The 19,532-nt window shown below is 41.3% G+C and overlaps 1 protein-coding gene across 2 annotated transcripts in view; it reads right to left on the bottom strand.

The window, feature by feature from the left end:
- Nucleotides 1-13,705, bottom strand: part of SCGN (secretagogin, EF-hand calcium binding protein) — a 35,879-nt gene extending 22,174 nt beyond the window's left edge. Inside the window, exons 1-6 of one of the 2 annotated variants that reach the window (XM_038583965.1) lie at nucleotides 13,473-13,705; nucleotides 12,584-12,654; nucleotides 7,880-7,972; nucleotides 4,475-4,510; nucleotides 1,306-1,362; nucleotides 812-889 (exon numbers count right to left, since the gene is read on the bottom strand). In XM_038583965.1, coding sequence (XP_038439893.1) covers nucleotides 812-889; nucleotides 1,306-1,362; nucleotides 4,475-4,510; nucleotides 7,880-7,972; nucleotides 12,584-12,654; nucleotides 13,473-13,554 — 417 coding nt within the window. In that variant the 5' untranslated portion in view covers nucleotides 13,555-13,705. Of the gene's footprint in view, nucleotides 1-811; nucleotides 890-1,305; nucleotides 1,363-4,474; nucleotides 4,565-7,879; nucleotides 7,973-12,583; nucleotides 12,655-13,472 lie in introns of both variants that reach the window. The other variant, XM_038583964.1, reaches the window with a different exon arrangement.
- Between the last annotated feature and the right edge of the window lie 5,827 nt (nucleotides 13,706-19,532).

Below are 19,532 nucleotides of genomic sequence, written 5' to 3'. Positions count from 1 at the left end.
GTTGTTGACAGGTTTGATGGGTACCAGGAAAGATGCATCATGTTACAAGCTGAAACAGAAGGTGAGATTGAAGTTGCCAGAGGCAACTTCTCCCACGCCACCATTTTTCAGGGACCTGTGACACCAAAATAATCTCAGGGTCATTCAGGACATGGATGCCATGAGGGGCAAGCAAAATAATGACAAGGACCACAGCAAGTGCCACAATAAAAGCTAATTCATATTATGTCCCAGACACCTACCAAGTGCTTCATATGCATCAGCTCTCTTTGCCTTCATGGTAATTAGGTCCTATTAATCTCCCATTTTATGAATGAAGTAAGTAAAATTGAGAGGCTTTGACAATCTCCCAAGGTCACAGCTAAGAAGTGGCAGAGGGAGGACACACATCTCCTGTCTATCTGACTCTCAATTGCTCTAAATCAACACACTAAATGAAAAGAACTGTCCACTGTGGTAAAAATGGCTCCCATGTGCTTGGTCCTGATTGTTTAGGTTTCTGACTGTCCATGGTTTACCATTTTCCGTGTGACTTCAAGTAGCATTGAGGTCATTGGCTTGCTGCCTGGTAACCTAATATCACCTGGACTTCCCAGGTCTCCCCAAGGACAAGTGAACAGCTTTTCCTCTCAAACACATGCAGTCTCATCCTCAGAGAGGAGCTAAAGCAGCTCAATTTTAGCCAATGTTTTGAGAGTTGAGTTTCTCTTGGATTCATTTGATCTACAGATGCTCTGTGCCACTGTTTCTGGACCCTGGGGAGGCAGCAAGGTAGCTGCCCTCATGGAGATCACTTTGCTCAGTTACTTACCATGATGCCAGTATATTCTTCTAGCTTAGCCTCAGAAATGCCCTTTTTGTGGTGGAGGAAGAGGTCTCGAAGGAAATTCTGTGACATCAAGAGAAGAGCCACATCTTATATGGGAGCAAATAAACCACAAAGACCTCAAGAGGCCTTATCTAAGGATTGTGTTCATTTTTTAAAAGGAGAATATAAAATCCTTTTAGCAAGTAATAAATCCAAGAATGGAGGGCTGTCACTATTTAAAGAGAGCTCATAGAACCCAGAGAATACCTCCAGGCATGGAAAAAGTGTCAAAAACTGTCATTTATGTGTCTCTCCTAGAGAGAGCAACATTACCTGTACTTTCTAAACATTTTAAATACAAATACATTTTTTAAAGTAACAAATTCAAATCCATGTTTCTTGGGCCTACAGAAATTAAATTCATGATCCATGTACATCAGGTTCCCCAGTGATGAATAAGTCCCCTCCACCCAGTAAGAGTTTCCAGCAACACTTACAAGCAACTCAGCTGCTGATATAAAGCCACTGCTGTCAGAATCATATTTGCGCCAAATCTGAAATATATGAAAGCCATGCATCCATTTATTAATCCATTAACCATGTAAACAAGCACAAACCCGAAGAGGTAATGTAGGACTGACACTGAAGTCTCTCCTAGGTAATCTGCGGACTCTTGAGAATGCAGCCTGCAGCTTTATTCCAAGATTGTACACAGGTAGACAGGAGACAAATCCTAGAGCCCATGCAAAGGTGGGAGGAGTCAAATTAAGGCACCTGCATAAAACTAAAGCCCCAAATAGCAATAACCTTAATGAAAGGGTGAACCCCTCTAAAATAAACTGCTGCCAAAAGGCCCTAAGGAATCTTCCTTGTGTGGCCTTGGCTCTGGGTAAAGGGAATAAAACATCTTGGGTAATTCCTAGTGACAAGACAACCCTTCCATTGGTTTAGGAGCAGCATTCATATGGCTGAAGATACCGTTACTAACTGGAAGACAGAACAACTGAACATTTTTATTTTTATTTATTTATTTTTAAAGATTTTATTTATTCATGAGAGAGAGAGAGAAAGGCAGAGACACAGGCAGAGGGAGAAGCAGGCTCCATGCAGGGAGCCCAACGTGGGACTCGATCCCGGCGGCGCTAAACTGCTGAGCCACCCAGGCTGCCCAACTGAACATTTTTATGCAGACTCTAAACTGCTTTCTTTAATGAGTGTTTTTTGGATTATTGCATGTATAAGCCCTAATATTTTGGCAAGTTCTCAGACTCCTGTACAAAAGGAAAAAGTAAGGGCACCTGGGTTGCTTATTTGGTTATGCATTTGACTCTTGGCTTCAGCTCAGGTGTTGATCTCAGGATTCTAAGTTCAAGCCCGGCTTGGGGCTCCATGCTAGGTATAGAAACTACTTTTTTAAAAAGAAAAGAAAGAAAAAGTAGCACTAAGTTGTTTTCTTTAACTGACAGATTTTCTGTAGATGTAGAATGGGTTAGCTGAGTCACCAACTAGAGGGACCTTAATTCTAGACCTGGGTCAGCCAGCCCTGCCTGAGCACCCTGCAGGGATAGTGAGGGTACTAATGGGCCGTGAGAAGGTTGAGAAACCTTATGCCTTATAGTCCCTGAGTTCAGCCAGACTTATAAAATCGATTAGTTAAGTATAAATTATATTTGAACTTTTATGATGTGAGTAAACCAAAATTAAGAATGAGAATTTCAAAACCATTTTCCATGCTTTTTTGTCTCCTGCTCTTCTCCAAAATGTTTCCATCTACATTATCTTATAATTTTGCTACAACTGAGCCGGCCATTGGAAGCCCAAAGATTTTTATGTGAATAATGTGCATGTCTATCCTTAAAGAATGGAAGCAAAATACAAAGATTTCCAAGCAAACAAAACAGAGTTAGTCTTGCCATGTGTGTCATAGAAATATGATGGAAAGAGATATACCTGGGGTAGGTTTAGAAGAAACTGACAAAATAGAAGGGATGGGGCAAATGAAATAAAATTAAAAGAAAAACAAAAAGACAGGAAAGCTCCACAGTGCCCTTTCCTTTTTCCAATTCCTCCTAACTTGGAGGTTATATTTTCTATACACTAGGGCAATCTGTTTATTCTTTACATTTAAAATTTTCTGAGAACAGGGACGCCTGGGTGGCTCAGTGGTTGAGCGTCTGCCTCCAACTCAGGTCATGATCCCAGAGTTCCAGCATTGAGTCCCATATAGGGTTCCCCCACAGGGAGATCTGCTTCTCCCTCTTCCTATGTCTCTGCCTCTTTCCGTGTGTCTCTCAGGAATAAATAAGTTTAAAAATATTTTTCTGAGAATATTTTTAAGCACCATTAAAATGATTTTGAAATATTACTTAAAATATTTTATAAATAATTATGATTCTGTACACAATTAGAAAATATAAAAGTACAAAGAATATGAAAATCAACTGAAATCTTACTACTTGAAAGCAATAAGTATTTATCTGATGTGTATTTACCTGTGGTCTAATTTATGTAGGTGTTAGGGTGAACCATTTTTTAAACAATGTTAAGATCATAATGCACACACAACTTTGCATCTTAACATTACAACACATTTCCTGTAAATATAAACATTTCTGATTATACCCTTAAGATAGATGCCTGGAGCAGTAGAATTATTAAGTCAGAGGGTAAAGATATTTTTAACTTTGGATAATGACATTTTAAAGGATCCTGATTACATTTTTGCAAAATTGATCACCAAAAAATTGTTGCAGTATGCATGCCTACCAAGAGATCAACAGATCAATCTCTGTGCTTTCTTGCTGGCACCACATATTTTGTTGATCCTCTTAAAATCCTTACCACTTTGGCAAAAAATTAGTTGTTTTAAATTTACATTTCTTGGCCACTAGCATACTTTTTTTGTCTACTCAGATCTCTTCCATGAATGCGTATGCTTGCTCAATTTTATGACTTCCACTTGGCCGGAAGTAAATACAGTCATGCAAAAGGGTACTAAGCTATTATATCCTAAATGGGGACTTGGTAACTGTTTCAGGAGCAGGGCCCCAGAAACAAGAACTTGTCTGGATGCTCTGACTTTCTTGGTCCTCTTTGGCCAACAGACAATAACACATAGAGGCTGAAAGAGATGCTGAGGAGCCACTGCTTCTGCCTTCAGCTTTTTCTTAAGCACAGTGATGGCAAACAGAAGGCCTTCTGGCTGGTTCAGCACCCTAGTGAGTTACATTTTCATGGTATTACATCTTCCAAACTAGATTTAGCTGCCAAGATATAAAAACAAGTAGTTTCACATAGAGTCTAGATGTCCAGACAGCAACTTGCTGAAGCTTCCCTGGTTTCTCTGCTTTGGATGGGGCATCTGCTCTCTGGACTCCCCAGCTGACCCCCATCATATTCCTCCATGTTGGCCTGCCTATTTGTTGTCTAGGCCTCCTCTAGTCCAGGCTGAAAGACTTTGTCAGCTCAGAAGCAGCCTAGGGCAGCACACAGAACAAAGTGCGGCTTGGAGCCCACGTTCTGGCCCATCACCAAGGGCTTCTTTGCTTGGTCTTCTCCTCTGTGGGTTTGGGGACTGGGCAGGAGTGGTGGCCACCACAGTTGGTGGCTGCTGAGATCCTGGCCTCTTCTCAGCTCCCATTCTCCATAAATACACAAACACTTAACCTGCATGAACTCCACGCTGCTGTCCAAGGGGGTTTCCTGACGAAAGAACAGAAGGAAATTTTCATCCTCAGACAAGAACGTGTTGGCAAGCTAAAGAAACAGAGAGAAGTAGCAGTCAGTGACACTGGCCAGTGCTCCCTGGGTAGAAGACACAGTGGGACATATTATAGGCCAGGAAGGTTTGGATTCCTCAGGACCAAGAGCTCAGATTACAGTTCTGTGCCCTTGGCCATCATTTTCGATTCATTGATTCTTTCAAACAGCATTGCATCCATAGTAGGTATGAAATATAGTGGGTATCTGCCTTCCACAAGTTTACGATCTAAAAACCATAATCCTAATTTTAATAATAAATTTGCCAGTGCTTAATATGTTCTAGGCAGTATTTTTAGACTCTCCTGTATTAAAATAATTTAACTCTGTAATATAATAGAAAATTAAAATAGCAAATAATTCTTTAATGTGCCACGAATTGTTCTAAATTCTTATGTATGCTTCCTCACTTCATCTTAACCACAACCTATAGAGTACACAACACATCATCATTATTATTTATTAGTTAAGGAAACTGGAACTTGCCTTAGTTATGTGGCTAGTAAGTGGTGGCACCAGGACTACGGCTGTACTTTTAAGTTTTATGCTGTGCTGGTGAAATGCTATACGCATGTTCACTTCACTGCCACACAGACAGACAGGAGTGATTGCTGTCTGTGTCTTGAGTTTTGGCTATTTTCTTCTTTTTCATTATCAGTGTCTCTATGATGCTACAATAGTTGGTCCATGAGTGATCAATTCAATCATTCCACCTTCTATTTGAGCACCAGTTCTACTGATTTACGTCACTTCTCCCATGAGTAAAGGTGACATTTGCTTCTGCATGATTATAATTCTCACCTCAGTACCATAGGCATATTGGGCTGGGTTCATCCTATCCTATGTACTGCAGTGTTACTGTCTTGAGTTGTCCCCCATAAACAGTGGCCATTCCTTCTGTCCCTGGGCACTCTCAGCATCTTGTGCACTGCCACAGTGAGTCCAGGCAGATGCTGTTGGTGGCATGTAGGCATGATGAACCCACACTCCTGTTCACTCCTCTAGTTGGATATGGGTCTGCTCAAGGACATAATCGTATGAACAATTGCAATCATATTTTGAATATCATATATCGAGTAGCTACTATGTGGCAGGCACTGGAAATGTGCTTTTTATTAATGATCTCATTAAATTCTCATACCATTCCTACTGGTAGATATAAATACCCCCTTTTATTCATGGAGCAGGACAGTGCAGTGTGTGTCCATGATAGTCTTTAGAGTGGACCCAGACTCCTTCTCCATTGCTCATGTATTATTTGATCTGGCAAAATTTAATTGATCTCTCTGTGCTTCAGTTTTCTCACTTGTAAAATGGGGATAATAATATTTATATCCTGGTGCCTTTTATGTGAAGGCTAAAAGTAAAATGAGGCACTACTTATGAACTGTTGAGCAAAATTCCTGGTACAAATGAAACCTTCAGTAAATGCTAACACCATGTTGACGAAGAGCCTGAACCAGAGGCTCAGGGGGAAGTAACTTGGCCAAGGTCTTATGTTCATGGCATGGACTTGGCGCTTCCCCTGCCCCTTCTTGCCCCGCCCCCAGTTGTACCCATCTGGGCTCTAAGGTCAGATGGAATTGGCAACTGCTCTTCCGAATGAAGTGGTTTTTCACATGGGGTAGCACAGGGCAAGAGACCAAATTAAGACATGATTCACTGGTCCTCAGCCTTTAGAACCCAGTCTGTCTTCAGCTTTGGACAGAGGAACTCCGGACAAATCAAATGCCCGAATAAGCCCCAAGCTTGGCTTTGGCTGTCAGTTGCAATTCCTGCCACATCTTAATTGTGCTAGAATATCTAAAATGCGTCCAGGTGGGCTGAGGATTTTTGTCTCAACGACCTGTGATTGGAGTGAGATAGTTAATGGTATAACAGGAGGAGGTAGAGGAGACCCCGCTACTCCTAAAGCTCACAGACTCTAGAGGTTTAAGGGACCTGGGACTAACGTAACCCAATACCAACAGCTTGTGTACAAACACCACTTCAATTATGCTCACTTGTAGGACTGCATGGATGTCAAAGTTGTTGCCAGGTTTCCAAGTGCTTCAAGACAGTCTGTCTGTTGTCAGTAAGATAACACCATCATTTTCAGACATTTACCATGTTTCACTTTATTCTTTACTAAGTCAACATATGTTTACTGGGCACCATTAACTGTTCCACTCTGTTCTGAGGGCTGGAGAATGCAGTAGTGAACATGCAGTCATGAATACTTTGGCATTTCTAGCTTGAGGCTTGCACTTACTTTTCCTTTAATGGAGATGCAGATAGCTTTACGTCAATTCTACTATAGCTGTTGGTTACATATATAATTTTTGCCGTGGAGTGAAAATTTTGGAGACAACCACACTCATACATCTTAGTTTTCTGAAAAAGCTGCTTGCCGGTGAACATGTCTACTTTTATAAGGAAACATTATCTTGCCCTCTTATCATAACTTTCTGAAGAAAATGGTACTATTTTTATCAATAATATTGTCTATCCAAGTATGGCAGCATGGAGAGACTAGCTCTTCAAGTTTCAGGTAATATATCTAGTGGGTGGTTTTGACTATAAAATAGTTTTTAAAATGAGCTTATTTTTATGTAGAAATGCATAACTAGATAGCATGAGCCCATGGAGTCCTATCTAAAAGTAGGGTCGCAGTTAAGCCAGAGCCTTTTACTGGCCATGCAGTGCATGTGAAATAGGGATGACATTCCATGTCTGTCCCCTCTTACAGTGTTGGGGATCCAATATCATAATATGTATGGAAGTCCTTTCTAAACTAGAAACACTTTGGAGCTGAAAGGAAAAACGGTGAGGGAGGTTACAGATAGAGGGCTTGTGGCACTGCATGCTCAATGGCCTTCCTTGCTCTTTTAGACTCTGTACATGTGGGGTGAGCTGAAGTGAGGATGGTTGCTCTCTGTTTTGTTTCAAATGATCTCCAGGGCTAGATCTCTCCAGCCTCTGCTGGGAGCTGATTCAGAAGTTTCAACTCATTTATTGTCATTCAGTTTTTCCTTTTACCCAGGTTGGATTTGAACAGCACACAGCAAAGAGACAAATATTGGATCAAGTAACTGCAAAGCCTCCAGTATATCAATTCCTCAGTTATAAAATAACTATAAATATTGCTTGACCTAAAGAAAATGATATGAGTTGCTAAGCAGATGAAAAGGAGAGGTGATTACTAAATGCTGTGTAGGCCAGAAGCATGGCAGAGAGTTCTAACTTCCCAATCAGATTAAGATTTGCATTATCTTTGGAGAGAAATGACAGCCCGAATAGGTTTGGTCAGGAAAGGGACATCAGGAAAGGTACCTCTTTCATCTGTACACGACCATCTCTAGAGACATCCAGGGAAGCCGTGAATTGCTGTTTCATCCTCTGGACATTTTCTTCCAAGGCTGCATCCTACAATAGGCCAGGCAGAACCACAATAAAGCCAGTGGGATTCCAAAAATGTAGTCAGGATATCAAATATTCAGCCCATAGAGCCTTGATAATTATGCTAATCTAACCCAGAAAGCAGGTTACTTAGACATTTAAAGCAAGCCTACCATGTTGAACAAGGGAGAACAGTGGTGAAGATTTCTTGAGCAAACCACTACTGATCAGAATCCTGACCAGGTAATATCCACAGCTAGTGAGTGCCTAAAACATGAATGAAGGAAGAGAAGCTGAAAGACTAGTCTAAGGGGCCTCAGACTGATGGGACCCAATACCATTAGCTTGTGTACAAACAACACCTCCATTAAGCTCATTTGCAAGACTCCAAGTTCTCTTCCCAAGAACTCAGAGATTTTTGTGCTGTTTCTAAGTGAAAAGCCTGGCTCTTCTAGGCCGTCAGTTTGCCATCACTCATTCCCTTAATCTTCTCCTTGGACCCACTGAGGAAAAAATAACTAGAAGGGGAAAAAAGTAATAGAGTTGTTGTTGAATTACCAAACACGCTGTGTCTCACTTCCATGTACAAGCTTTTCTACATACTAATGTGTTCTTCATCAGTGGATTGCAGAGTTAATACAAAGAAATATGACATAAATAATCAACAGTGGAGAATGAATTCTGATGAAAGAGTTATGAGGCAGAAGCACTCTCCAACAGTGCCAGTCCCAAGACTCCAGACCCCATCAGCCATGCTAAATTCAGTCTCCTTAATACTATCCCTAATATGATCCCACAGTATCCTTGCCAACCAAGCTTCCTTAGAAGACACTTGACTACATATAGAGAGATCAGTGTCTCTAGTCTTGGCACCTTGGGTGTGTGTATTTGGATTTGAGTGTATGGGTTGCTGTACGTGCACCATACAAAAAAAAAAAAATGATGGAGATCACTCCACAAGGTGAGTCTTCACTTTAAATTTCTGGTTGAGGGGATCCCTGGGTGGCTCAGTGGTTTGGTGCCTGCCTTTGGCCCAGGGCATGATCCTGGAGTCCCGGGATCGAGTCCCACGTCGGGCTCCTTGCATGGAGTCTGCTTCTCCCTCTGCCTGTGTCTCTGCCTCTCTTTCTCTCTCTCTCTCTCTCTCTCTCTCTCTCTTTCTCTCTCTCTGTCTATCATGAATGAATAAATAAATACATCTTAAAAAAATAAATTTCTGGTTGGCTTTCTAGATTAAGAGATAGCAATCATTTCTGTGTCTCTGAAATATAGTATCTGTGGAATGAATAAATGGTGCGTTATGGTGGGGTAGGCTTTCCCAAAGGAAGATAGCTACTAACATAGGCAATGTTGGTGGAAAATTAAATTTCAAAATAAATATAAAGCCAAAGAATCTATAACCAGCTTCTATGTGCTGCCTTTAGTTTGAAGCCACAGAATCTTGACTTTTGTCCTTTAACCCCAAAGGCAATGACTCTCTCTTGGACCTAAAGCAACAGAGCCTAGGGAATGCCTCAGTTGTAATTTCCCATCAGCACTACCCTGCCCACCTTCTCTGAGACTCTAGGCCCATCATCTCTGAAGCATTGAAGGAGGCCCAAGATGTGCTACAATCTGTACAGGAAGGATGTATACACAGCCCAAGAAGGTGATGCTCTGCTATGCACTGACTATATCCAGACCTAGTTCAGAGGCCAGTTCTGAGCACTTGAAAGAAAAGGCAAGGGGCTGAGGGAAAGGGTGAATAACAGGAACAACAGGAAGATCACCCAATGGTTCCATTAAGTCTGTCCCCTCAGAGGACTCAAGAAGCAGGGAATCACACACAGGTTGGTTGCTCTCCAAGGTTGACTAGCAGCACCTCACTGTTGGCAATCTTAAAATTCTTCCAAGGTCTCGGTGACCTGCTAATCAGGGAGGAAAGTAGAGCTATTCAGGCCTCTGAAGAACTGCTTGCCAATCCTAAACACCAGGCCCTATCATGGAGGCCTCCCGACACTGCTTCTGTACTCACTGGGGTATCACTAATTAAAAGATGTCACAAATGGTGACTGTCACTCAGTTTGAAGGACTTCCACTTGGGAAGTCCCGCCCCCTTATTAAGGAGATGCTTAGGGCCTACTCCTTTCTTGCCAGGGGAAAAAAAACAGAATTAGGAATAGTTTCCTTAATCATGGTTGTCTGGGTAACATGGAGGGCCCAGCACAGGTTCCTATAACCACACTCCCCAGGATAATGTCTCAGCATTTTGAAACAGAATAATGGCAGATGGTGACATTTTGGGACAATGGCTTATACAACTTATCTGGCCTTGAAAGCTCTCTCCCCAGCTAAGCACTGAGAAGAAAATTTATAGAAGCCCCCTCCCCTACCTCTTATAGGCAGTCACTGTTCCTGGAGGGATAGAGGGTGAAAGAGATGTAAATTGGCTTAGGGTGATTTAAAAATGCAAGATCCTAGGCAGACACCAAATGTATTGAAATTCCTAGGGGATGGGACACACAGGTGCACAGGACACTGGTGACTCACTTATCTCCTTTCCTGCAAGGTGACTCACTTGTCTACGCCTGCCCCTATGTGAGAGGCTAAGTCCCCAGGCTGGCTCTGAGGGAGGGAAGATAAGAGCTGCACAGCTGCAAGAGAGGTACCCCTCTGCTCCATCACTAATGACTCTAAAATTAGCCAAATCCCCAGAAGAAGATGGCTCATTGTGTCCTTGACTCAGAGCAGACCCTTGCACTTTAGTGGCCTCACCCCCACCTCACAATGGAAAATAAGACCTTCCTAGCTTCAGCAGTGACAGCAATTTTTCTCCTTTCCTATAAACCACTAAAGCAAGGAGCTTCTGAAAAAGTGTGAAGTTCTAAGTCTCTGGGAGTTTGGATTTTTTGACCATCCAGTTTATTCCAAGACTTTGGATGTTTCTGCCTTCATCTATTTGTTTTCTCCAATACTCCTGCCATGCTTGACAAAACAGCATCTGACTCATGGGTTCCGGAATGTCATGATCCCTTGTGCTTATAGCAGTAAGTAGGAGCAAGGCAGAGACAGAGAGAAACTGAGAGACAGAGATAGAGGAAGTTAAGGGAAATAAGGAGAAGAGAAAAGAGAAACTGATAAAAGACAAGAAATGAGAGGCAAAAAAAGATGAGACAGATATGAAAAAAGAAAAAAGGAAAAGAAAAGACAGGGAGAAGAGGGATAAGAGAGCTTTGAGAGATGGGCTGCACATAGAAGGAGAAACAAGGAAATGGGAGAGACAAACATGGAAAGATATATAAGACAGAGAGATGAGAGGCAGAGAGGTCAGAAAGTCAAGAGCTGATGGAAGATAGGGGCCAAGAATCAGAATGAGAAAAAGAAATAGAAAAATGAGACAGACATCAAAAGAATAGAAGAGGCAGAGAGAGAGAGAAAGAGGGAGAGATTTATATATACACAGAGAGACAAAGAGAGATGGGGGTCTCTCTAGCTGTTAGAGGCAGATGGCAGACTCTTATGTTCTGAGCTGACTAACCACCCCACCACCAACAACCCTGAAACACCCTCCCAAAGTGTGCTTTGGTGTATAGAGAGCCTTGTTCCCTTGTTGGGCTCCTACATGAAAGTGCAATGCACTTTGTTCTTCTGTGTAAACGGCTGTATCTAAGGATAAGTGATCTCCAGGATTCATTTTATTTTTTATTTTATTATTATTATTTTTAAAGATTTTATTTATCTATTCATGAGAGACACACACAGAGAGAGAGAGAGAGAGAGAGAGAGAGAGAGACAGGCAGAAGGAGAAGCAGGCTCCATGCAAGGAGCCCGACGTGGGACTCGATCCTGGGTCTCCAGGATCACATCCTGGGCTGAAGGTGGCGCTAAACTGCTGAGCCACCTGGGTTTCCCTCCATGATTAATTTTAAATGCTACTTACTGCCTCCAGAGCTATTCCTCTTACCATGCATCCCATGATGGAGACTTTACTGGGCTCTCCCATCCCTAGCCTGGTGTGTCTTCGTATGAGTTTTTCCTCTGCTTTGGGATCTTCAAAAATTAGTCGCTATCTCTCAAGGCCAGATTTACCACCAGGGAGGGACATGGGTAGGATAGATTGGTTTACATTTATTATACCTGGGCTCAGGGTATATCGATTATTTTCTGGTTTGTCATTTCCTAAGAAATCTATAACCTCTTCTAATAAGATGAATAATAGAAAATGATTTTTAAATGGTCTATTTGTAGTCTGCTATCAAAGGAGTATCAAATGCACTAAATGCTCAGAACCTCAGAGCACTTAACATCTTTTCCACTTTTCTGAACAAAGTGATCTTGCCTTATCTTCATGTCTAAATCCATTAGCAGAGGCATAACCAAGGAGACATTCTAAACAGAGCTGTTTGAACTTATAGGTAGGATCTCTTGAGTGGATGACAGATGTTACACTAAAAGTCAGTGACCATCAAGTCTAATACTACCTTTTATAGAACCTGCCTCAATTCCTCCATGTTGCTAGGAGATGGAGAAAAATTACACACAGGCAAGGAAGAAAAGAGGTCAGATGGGATTAATAGGTACAAATCAACACAAGACCTAGATGCTTCTTGTATTTTGCTAAAGGCAGATAAATTAATGCTTAGTAGCACAAATACTTACATCAGTGCCCAATGTCGTCAACATGTGGTGAAAGAAAGCATCAAGTTCCTTCTCTTCTATGTAACCTTTTTCTAAATGCAACAAGAGATGCATAAGTGATAGTCACTTACATAGAATACCATGTGACATTAACTGTTTATCTAAATTGTTTTGAGTCTCATAATCTATAAAATCTCCATGAATACTATTCTTTACTATTCCAATAACTAAGTGCTAGCATTTAACTCTCAGAGACATGGATTTGAATAGTAAACACATATTCAAGAGTAAATGCTCTACGCTGGGTTTATATTGAATATTTGGAAAAGAAAAGCTATTCAATACATAGATTTTAATCCACAGACAGACATGAATCTTAGAAGAGAATCCAACCCAAGCCTTTGGAAGCTTGGAAAAATTTAACAAATGTGATTCTTGAATCATAGTTTGCAGAGTCAAAACACGGTTGTTGAATTATTACTAAAGATAAAGCACACCTTAAGTGGTTCCATTTTCTTTTCAAGTAGTATTTTGGGTGTGGGTGTGGGTTCTCTTTGAGGAGCACACTTAGGGAGAGCTGACTTCAGATAGCTGCCTGTCGGTCACAAGCCTCAAATACATGTGATGATCTGTGTCATGTATGGCATATCATTTTACACACACACACACACACACACACACATTGAGAGGTGGACCAAGTCTCCCCCCCACCTTGAATTTACACAGACATCTAGAGCTGTAACTGCAGGATACCCACATCCGCTTGGTCTGGTATACTGCATTGACGACGCTGGAAGACAACTTTCCCTGCGAGGAAGGACGGAAGGGAAGGGGAAACTCCAGGTCCTTTCAGAGGGGCTGGGCTGGAGCCACGGCTACACCTGAATGTGCCGGTGGCTTGTTCACTTACCATCCGCGTCAAAGCGCTGCCAGACCCGCCAGAAGCCGGCGGCGTCCAAGCACCCCTGAGGCTGGTCGCGGGCGCTGTCCATGGTGCTAATCGAGGACGCGTAGGCACCCGCCAGCGAGGAACGCCTGGGAACTTGGATAGCGGCTCCTTCCTGACTCCCTCGCCCGCTTCTTTGCTCTCTGGTTTGCTTTGAACACCTGTCTGCGGGGGCGGGGGCGGGGGCGGCTGGCCAGGCGGCGAGGGGTGGCGCCTTGGCGTCGCTACAGTCCCTAAGCCCCGACCGCAGAGCCCGCCCCGCCCCTGCAGGCGCGCAGGTTCCCGCCCCGCTCCGCCGGGGGCACCCCACGGGGCTCTCATCTGCCTCTACGCTGTGGGAGTCTGGGGAGCAAGGGGGGGTCCTGGGGCCTCCATGGCTAACTGCCTTTGCCCTTTAACTTGTTTGCCAAACTCAGAGAAAACAATACTCCTTACATTTGACTGAACACCCAAACTTGTGCCCCAAGGGGTTTTCTAGAGAGAGCTCTTGAAATTAAACAAAATTAAACAAAGTGTAGGAAGAGTTGTCCATGTTAGGGCCCTTTGGATCTGATGACTTAGAAATATAGTGTGTGGGGGGGGTGGAGGTAGGTGGAGAAGGATGATACTGGTAGTGATAGGAGATTACCAGTAAGCAAGGAGACCTTCTACAGCAATTATTGATCCCTGAATATTTAGGGCATGCATATTGTTAATGCTATAATGCACCATAAGGACTTGCAACTAAATAGGGATTCTGCAAGGAGCTATGGTTTAAAGCAGGGTATGGGAATGTTGAGGGAAATCTAAACCATGCCATGCTTTGTCAGCTTCATGCTGGGTGGAAACTACTTAGGATTCTCTACTCTCTACCCCACTCTCTGTCTCTTAAAAAACTTTAAAGTTTCTTGATAACTTTTTCAAGTTTTTTTTTTTTTTTTAACGCACATATATATAAGCCATCTAAGTTACAGTAGTAAAAAGAACATGACCCTCCTGGTCAGACAGTCCTGAGTTAGGCTCCCAGCTCCATTACTTGCTAGCTTTGTAACGTAGGCCATTAGTTTTCATCTGAGACTCTGTTTTCTCATCTATAAAATGAGGATTATAATTCTACATTGGAGGATTACTGTGAGGATCAGAGTCACTCAAGGAGTGCATGATATAACTGCGGTGGTCTTATAGAGGAGAAGGGGTTGACGGCATGATTTTTAAAAATGATTTAGAGAAAAAAGGAACATGAGAAACTGTCACAGCCAAGAGCAGTCTAAGAAGACACCATAATTAACTATAATATTATACCTTGGTTAGGGTCCTGGAACAGAAAAAGGACGTTATGCAAAACTAAGAAAATTTGAACAGATTTTGGTTAATAATAATTTTAAAAAATGATTTAGAAGCAAACAGCTCTGGGTTGAGGGTCCAGCTTTGCCTCTTACTAGCTATGATGTTGGCCAAGTTACTCAGAGGAAACCTCATTTTCTTCGCCTATAAAATGGAGATAGTTGTAAAAATTCTTTGTCATAAAGGTAAAATGAAAAATACATATAAACTTCTTAGCACAGTAAACACTCAGTGTAGATTAGCTACTAGAATGATAAATCTCCATACTACACATTTAGACGACGGTGAAAAAACTTCAGGATTTTTGAGTAATCATCACTTCTGGAGAAGGTGTTGGGTACCAATATTGGAGAATATAGCAGGATGAGAGGATAAGGGGCTCAGTGTCCATAATTATATGTGGCCCTGGGTAATTACAGATACAATGTCACACATCAGTGTGAAAGAGTAATCTGTATAACTCACCAAGTTGGTGATGGATCTTGTTTTCTGACAAATAATGGAAAAAGGAAAAAGGGCAAACGTCCAAAGTAATAATCAATGTCTAATATAGAGGGGTGTTTAAAATAATCAATGGTAAGTCTCTATGATGGGCTTTGCTGTGGACACAGCAAAATCTTAAGTTTGAAGCCTAATCTCCCCCCCTCTTTCTCTCTCTCTCTCTTTCTCTCACACACACACACACACACACACATTGCTGAGAACATAAGAGCAATTTACAAAAAAAGCAAGTAAGAAAAGTGTGCATATAGTATGACCCAATTCTGTAAAATAAAACACATTTTTCCACACATGGGGAAAAAAGGAAAGATATACACTAATGATATAAATTATGTTATCTCTAGAATGGGGAAGAGGGAGACTCATGGGTGGTTTAAACTGGCTTTAATTTTGCTATTTGTAATTCTACTTTAGAACTTTCTATGGTAAGCATATAATGCAAAGTATTATAACTTTTTAAAGATTTTTTTTAATCTTTAAATACTTTTTTTAAATCTAAGGGAAGGAGAAAAGAAGTATAGCTACAAGAACTGCTGTTCTTCTTGGAACTGGTGAACAAATGGAATTCAATGGAAACAATTTCCAGGAGCCTGGCATGTGGAGCTCAGTGGGGAATTGTAATTTCCAGATGATAATTTTTTATTTTCTTCCATCGTGACACTAGGTAAATCATGTTCAGGTCCCTTGCATTCTCTCAGAGATTTACTTAGGGGGAAAACCATCCCAACCCTTGACAAAGAAGAGAGACATTGAGAAAGGTATTTATTATTATTATTATTATTATTATTTTAGTTCTTTGAAAAAATTAGTAATATTTATAAACCTCCAATAAGACTGCATAAAAAGAAGATTTGAACCACCAATATCTGGTATGAAATAAGAGATAACATTACAGATCCTGCAGCCTTTAACAAGATAATAAGAGAATACTATGAACAACTTTATAGTCATAACTTTAATAAGGAAAATCTGTTGTATTTACTCATATTTCTACTGTTTTAACTGTACTTTCTTCTTTTTATTTATTTATTTTTTTATTGGAGTTCAATTTGCCAACATTTAGCGTAACACCCAGTGTTCATCCCGCCAAGTGCCCCCCTCAGTGCCCATCACCCAGTCACCCCAACCCCTCACCCACTTCCCCTTCCACTACCCCTTGTTCATTTCCCAGAGTTAGGTGTCTCTCATGTTTTGTCACCCTCACTGATATTTTCACTCATTTTCTCTCCTTTCCCTTTATTCCCTTTCACTAATTTTTATATTCTCCAAATGAATGAGACCATAAAACACTGGATCAGGGGGTGGTGCCTGGGTGGCTCAGTCAGTTAAGCCTCTGCTTTCGGCTTAGATTGTGATCCTAAAGTCCTGGGATTAGGCCTCATGTCAGGATCCCTGCTCAGTGGGGAGTCTGCTTCTCCCTCTCCCTCTGCCTGTTCCCCTGTTCATGCTCACTCTTTCACTGTCTCTCAAATAAATAAACAAAATCTTAAAAAAAAAATACTGGATTATCAGGAATCACCTATAAGATTGTCTCACTGCAGAAGTTCTCCTACTTAGAAGTGGAGTGAGGGGAGTCGGGGTGGAAGAACCAAAGGTGATTTATCTGAGACCCTCACCGTCCAACCAGAAAACTCAGAGTAAAGCAAATACAAAGTAGCTAGAATCAACCTGAAATAAATTATGCAATTTATGGATTAATTTAGACCCTTCCACAGAGACTTTAATTTAAATTGTCTAGAACAGGGATCCCTGGGTGGTGCAGTGGTTTAGCGCCTGCCTTTGGCCCAGGGTGCGATCCTGGAGACCCGGGATCGAATCCCACATCGGGCTCCCTGCATGGAGCCTGCTTCTCCCTCTGCCTATGTCTCTGCCTCTCTCTCTCTCTCTCTGTGTGACTATCATAAATAAATAAAATTTAAAAAATAAAAAAAATAAATTGTCTAGAACAAAGACTCTTCACTGATTTTTTTAAAGCTCCCCTAGGAATTATATTAGAACCACTGACTAGCCCTTTGTTATATATTTTGGTCATTTTATGATTTGGATATGGCTTCTCTGAAGGACAATATGGAAAAGGAAATACTCCTCAGAATTTATACTTCTAGATCACTGGTAAGTTTTACTAGTGGCTGAGACTGGGTCTATGCAATGTGTTGTTTTTCTTTTTTAATCCCTGCTGATTTCATTTTTTTTCCTGTAGTCATTTCCTGCTTTTCTCATTAGCATAGCTAATTGATGGTTAGTTGTACAAGAAACATCAGTGGCCTATAATTTGAAGCATTGCTAATTAACTGTGATGCATGCATTCAACTCTGAGTTAGAATATCTGCATCTTTTTACAAATTCAGAATGAAATTTCTATCTGGAAATATAAACACTGCTTTCTTTGGCATTATCGTCCAATATTTATTGAATATAAAATATTCAATATTTATTGACTTCGAACATGGTGGGCCCCTCATAGTCTATATAGTAGACCTTAGAATTTAAAGAGATTGTTTTGGTTTAATGGCACACCAGCTCCTAAGGATAAAGGAACTGAACAGTCATGAGGGCAATTTTGTAGGATGGAAGTGTTAAAAAACTGGCAGTGCTTTACAACCACATAAGTAATAAATGTCAACAAACTGTACACTTGAGGAGGGTGAATATTATGTTATGTTGATGATATGTCCGTATAGCTATTAAAAAATCCACTCCCCTCACAGTTAAAAAAATTGCTCCTTATCATTAGTCCTGACTGTTTCTCTGTTCTCTGAGGATATAAGTTAGCCATGTCAGGATGTGGTATTAACCTTTTCTCACAAGTGGTCTGGGTTTATAGAGCTTTTAAAAATGACTGATTTACTCCTAGCTTGTCCGTAAGGAAAATACTGCCTGTTGAAAGAGCCCTTTGAGCCTGGGAACTGACTTTCATTCAAGAAATCAATTTGGCTCAATTCTCTAAATAGTTATCGATTGCGCACCAAATGTCAGGTACTGAGCAGTACTTGCAAGCAGCATGGGGTAGTGGCTGGCAGTGAGGCCAGTACCAAGCTGACATAGATGACTTGAAGTTTGGGGCCCAGGGACTAAGGTCTCAAGGAGGAGTAACCCAGAAAAGTACACATGGGGTACAAGAATTACTCATTGATGAATTTTTTGCAAAAACATGAATTCTTTCAATTTAATAGAATATATAGTCAGTGATTGATTGATTGATTGATTTACTTATTTATTTTTGCCTAAAACAGCATTAATACAAGTGAACTTTCAAATAATAAAGTATAAGATCCAGGTGAATTATTTAAAACAATGAACCTTTTGCTATGAAACAGTGATCATTGAAACATTTTTTTGTCCTTCTGGGCTCTCTTAGAACTCATTTTCAGCTCCGGCTGCCTGTTGCCAGCTATTTCTGTTCTCAGCACTGAATGCGTCATGCCTGCTGTTCTAGCTACTGCTCCCTTTGAAGATGATACTGTTTTCACTACCTTCCAGCAAAGGTCTGCCTGGTTTGCCTCAGAGTTCACCCAAATGAAACTTGGCAGTGGAGGTACATCCTATCTTTTCATCTGGACTGTGGCTTTTCCATGATGGTCTATTGCTAGATAACCACTCTCAAAAGTAGAGAACAGCAGTTATTTACTTGCTTAAAATTCTGCAAGTTGGCCTTGGGCTTGGCAAAGGATGCTTATTGCTGCTACTGGTGGCATCACCTTGAATGGCCCAAAGAGTAGTCCCCTGTGTGAGGCTGGCAGGTACTACTGCCTGTTGGCCAGGAGCTCAGCTGGGGCAGTCTGCAGGGATGCCTCAAGTTCTTCTCCACATGGCTCACTTGAGGTTCTCATGGAAGCTGGATGCCAAGAGGGAGCATCCTAAGAGACCAATACACCACTGCAGATCTCCTAAGGCCTAGCCTCAGAAGTTATGCTGCATCACTATGGCATAAACAGGGTGCAAGGCCAGCCTAGACCCAGCCTTCAAAGGGAAGGCTTCATAAAACATTAAAAGTCACCTTTAACACTCTACAATGATCTTTCTAACTCTCAAAAAAAGTCTGTTTTTTAAAAAAATAAATTCCTATTTTTGTCTTGTGGATTCTCTTTCTTTTAAAATATTTACATATTTCTGACATCTTTAAGTCCCCTTTGGATTGCTTCATTATCACTGGTGGTGAGCTTACTTGCTGCTTTGTGATTTTTGCCTGTGAGCTCATCT

Source organism: Canis lupus, chromosome 35 (genome assembly GCF_011100685.1).
Source record: "Canis lupus familiaris isolate Mischka breed German Shepherd chromosome 35, alternate assembly UU_Cfam_GSD_1.0, whole genome shotgun sequence".
Taxonomy (NCBI): domain Eukaryota; kingdom Metazoa; phylum Chordata; class Mammalia; order Carnivora; family Canidae; genus Canis; species Canis lupus.
This window is presented reverse-complemented; position numbering and strand designations above follow the sequence as displayed.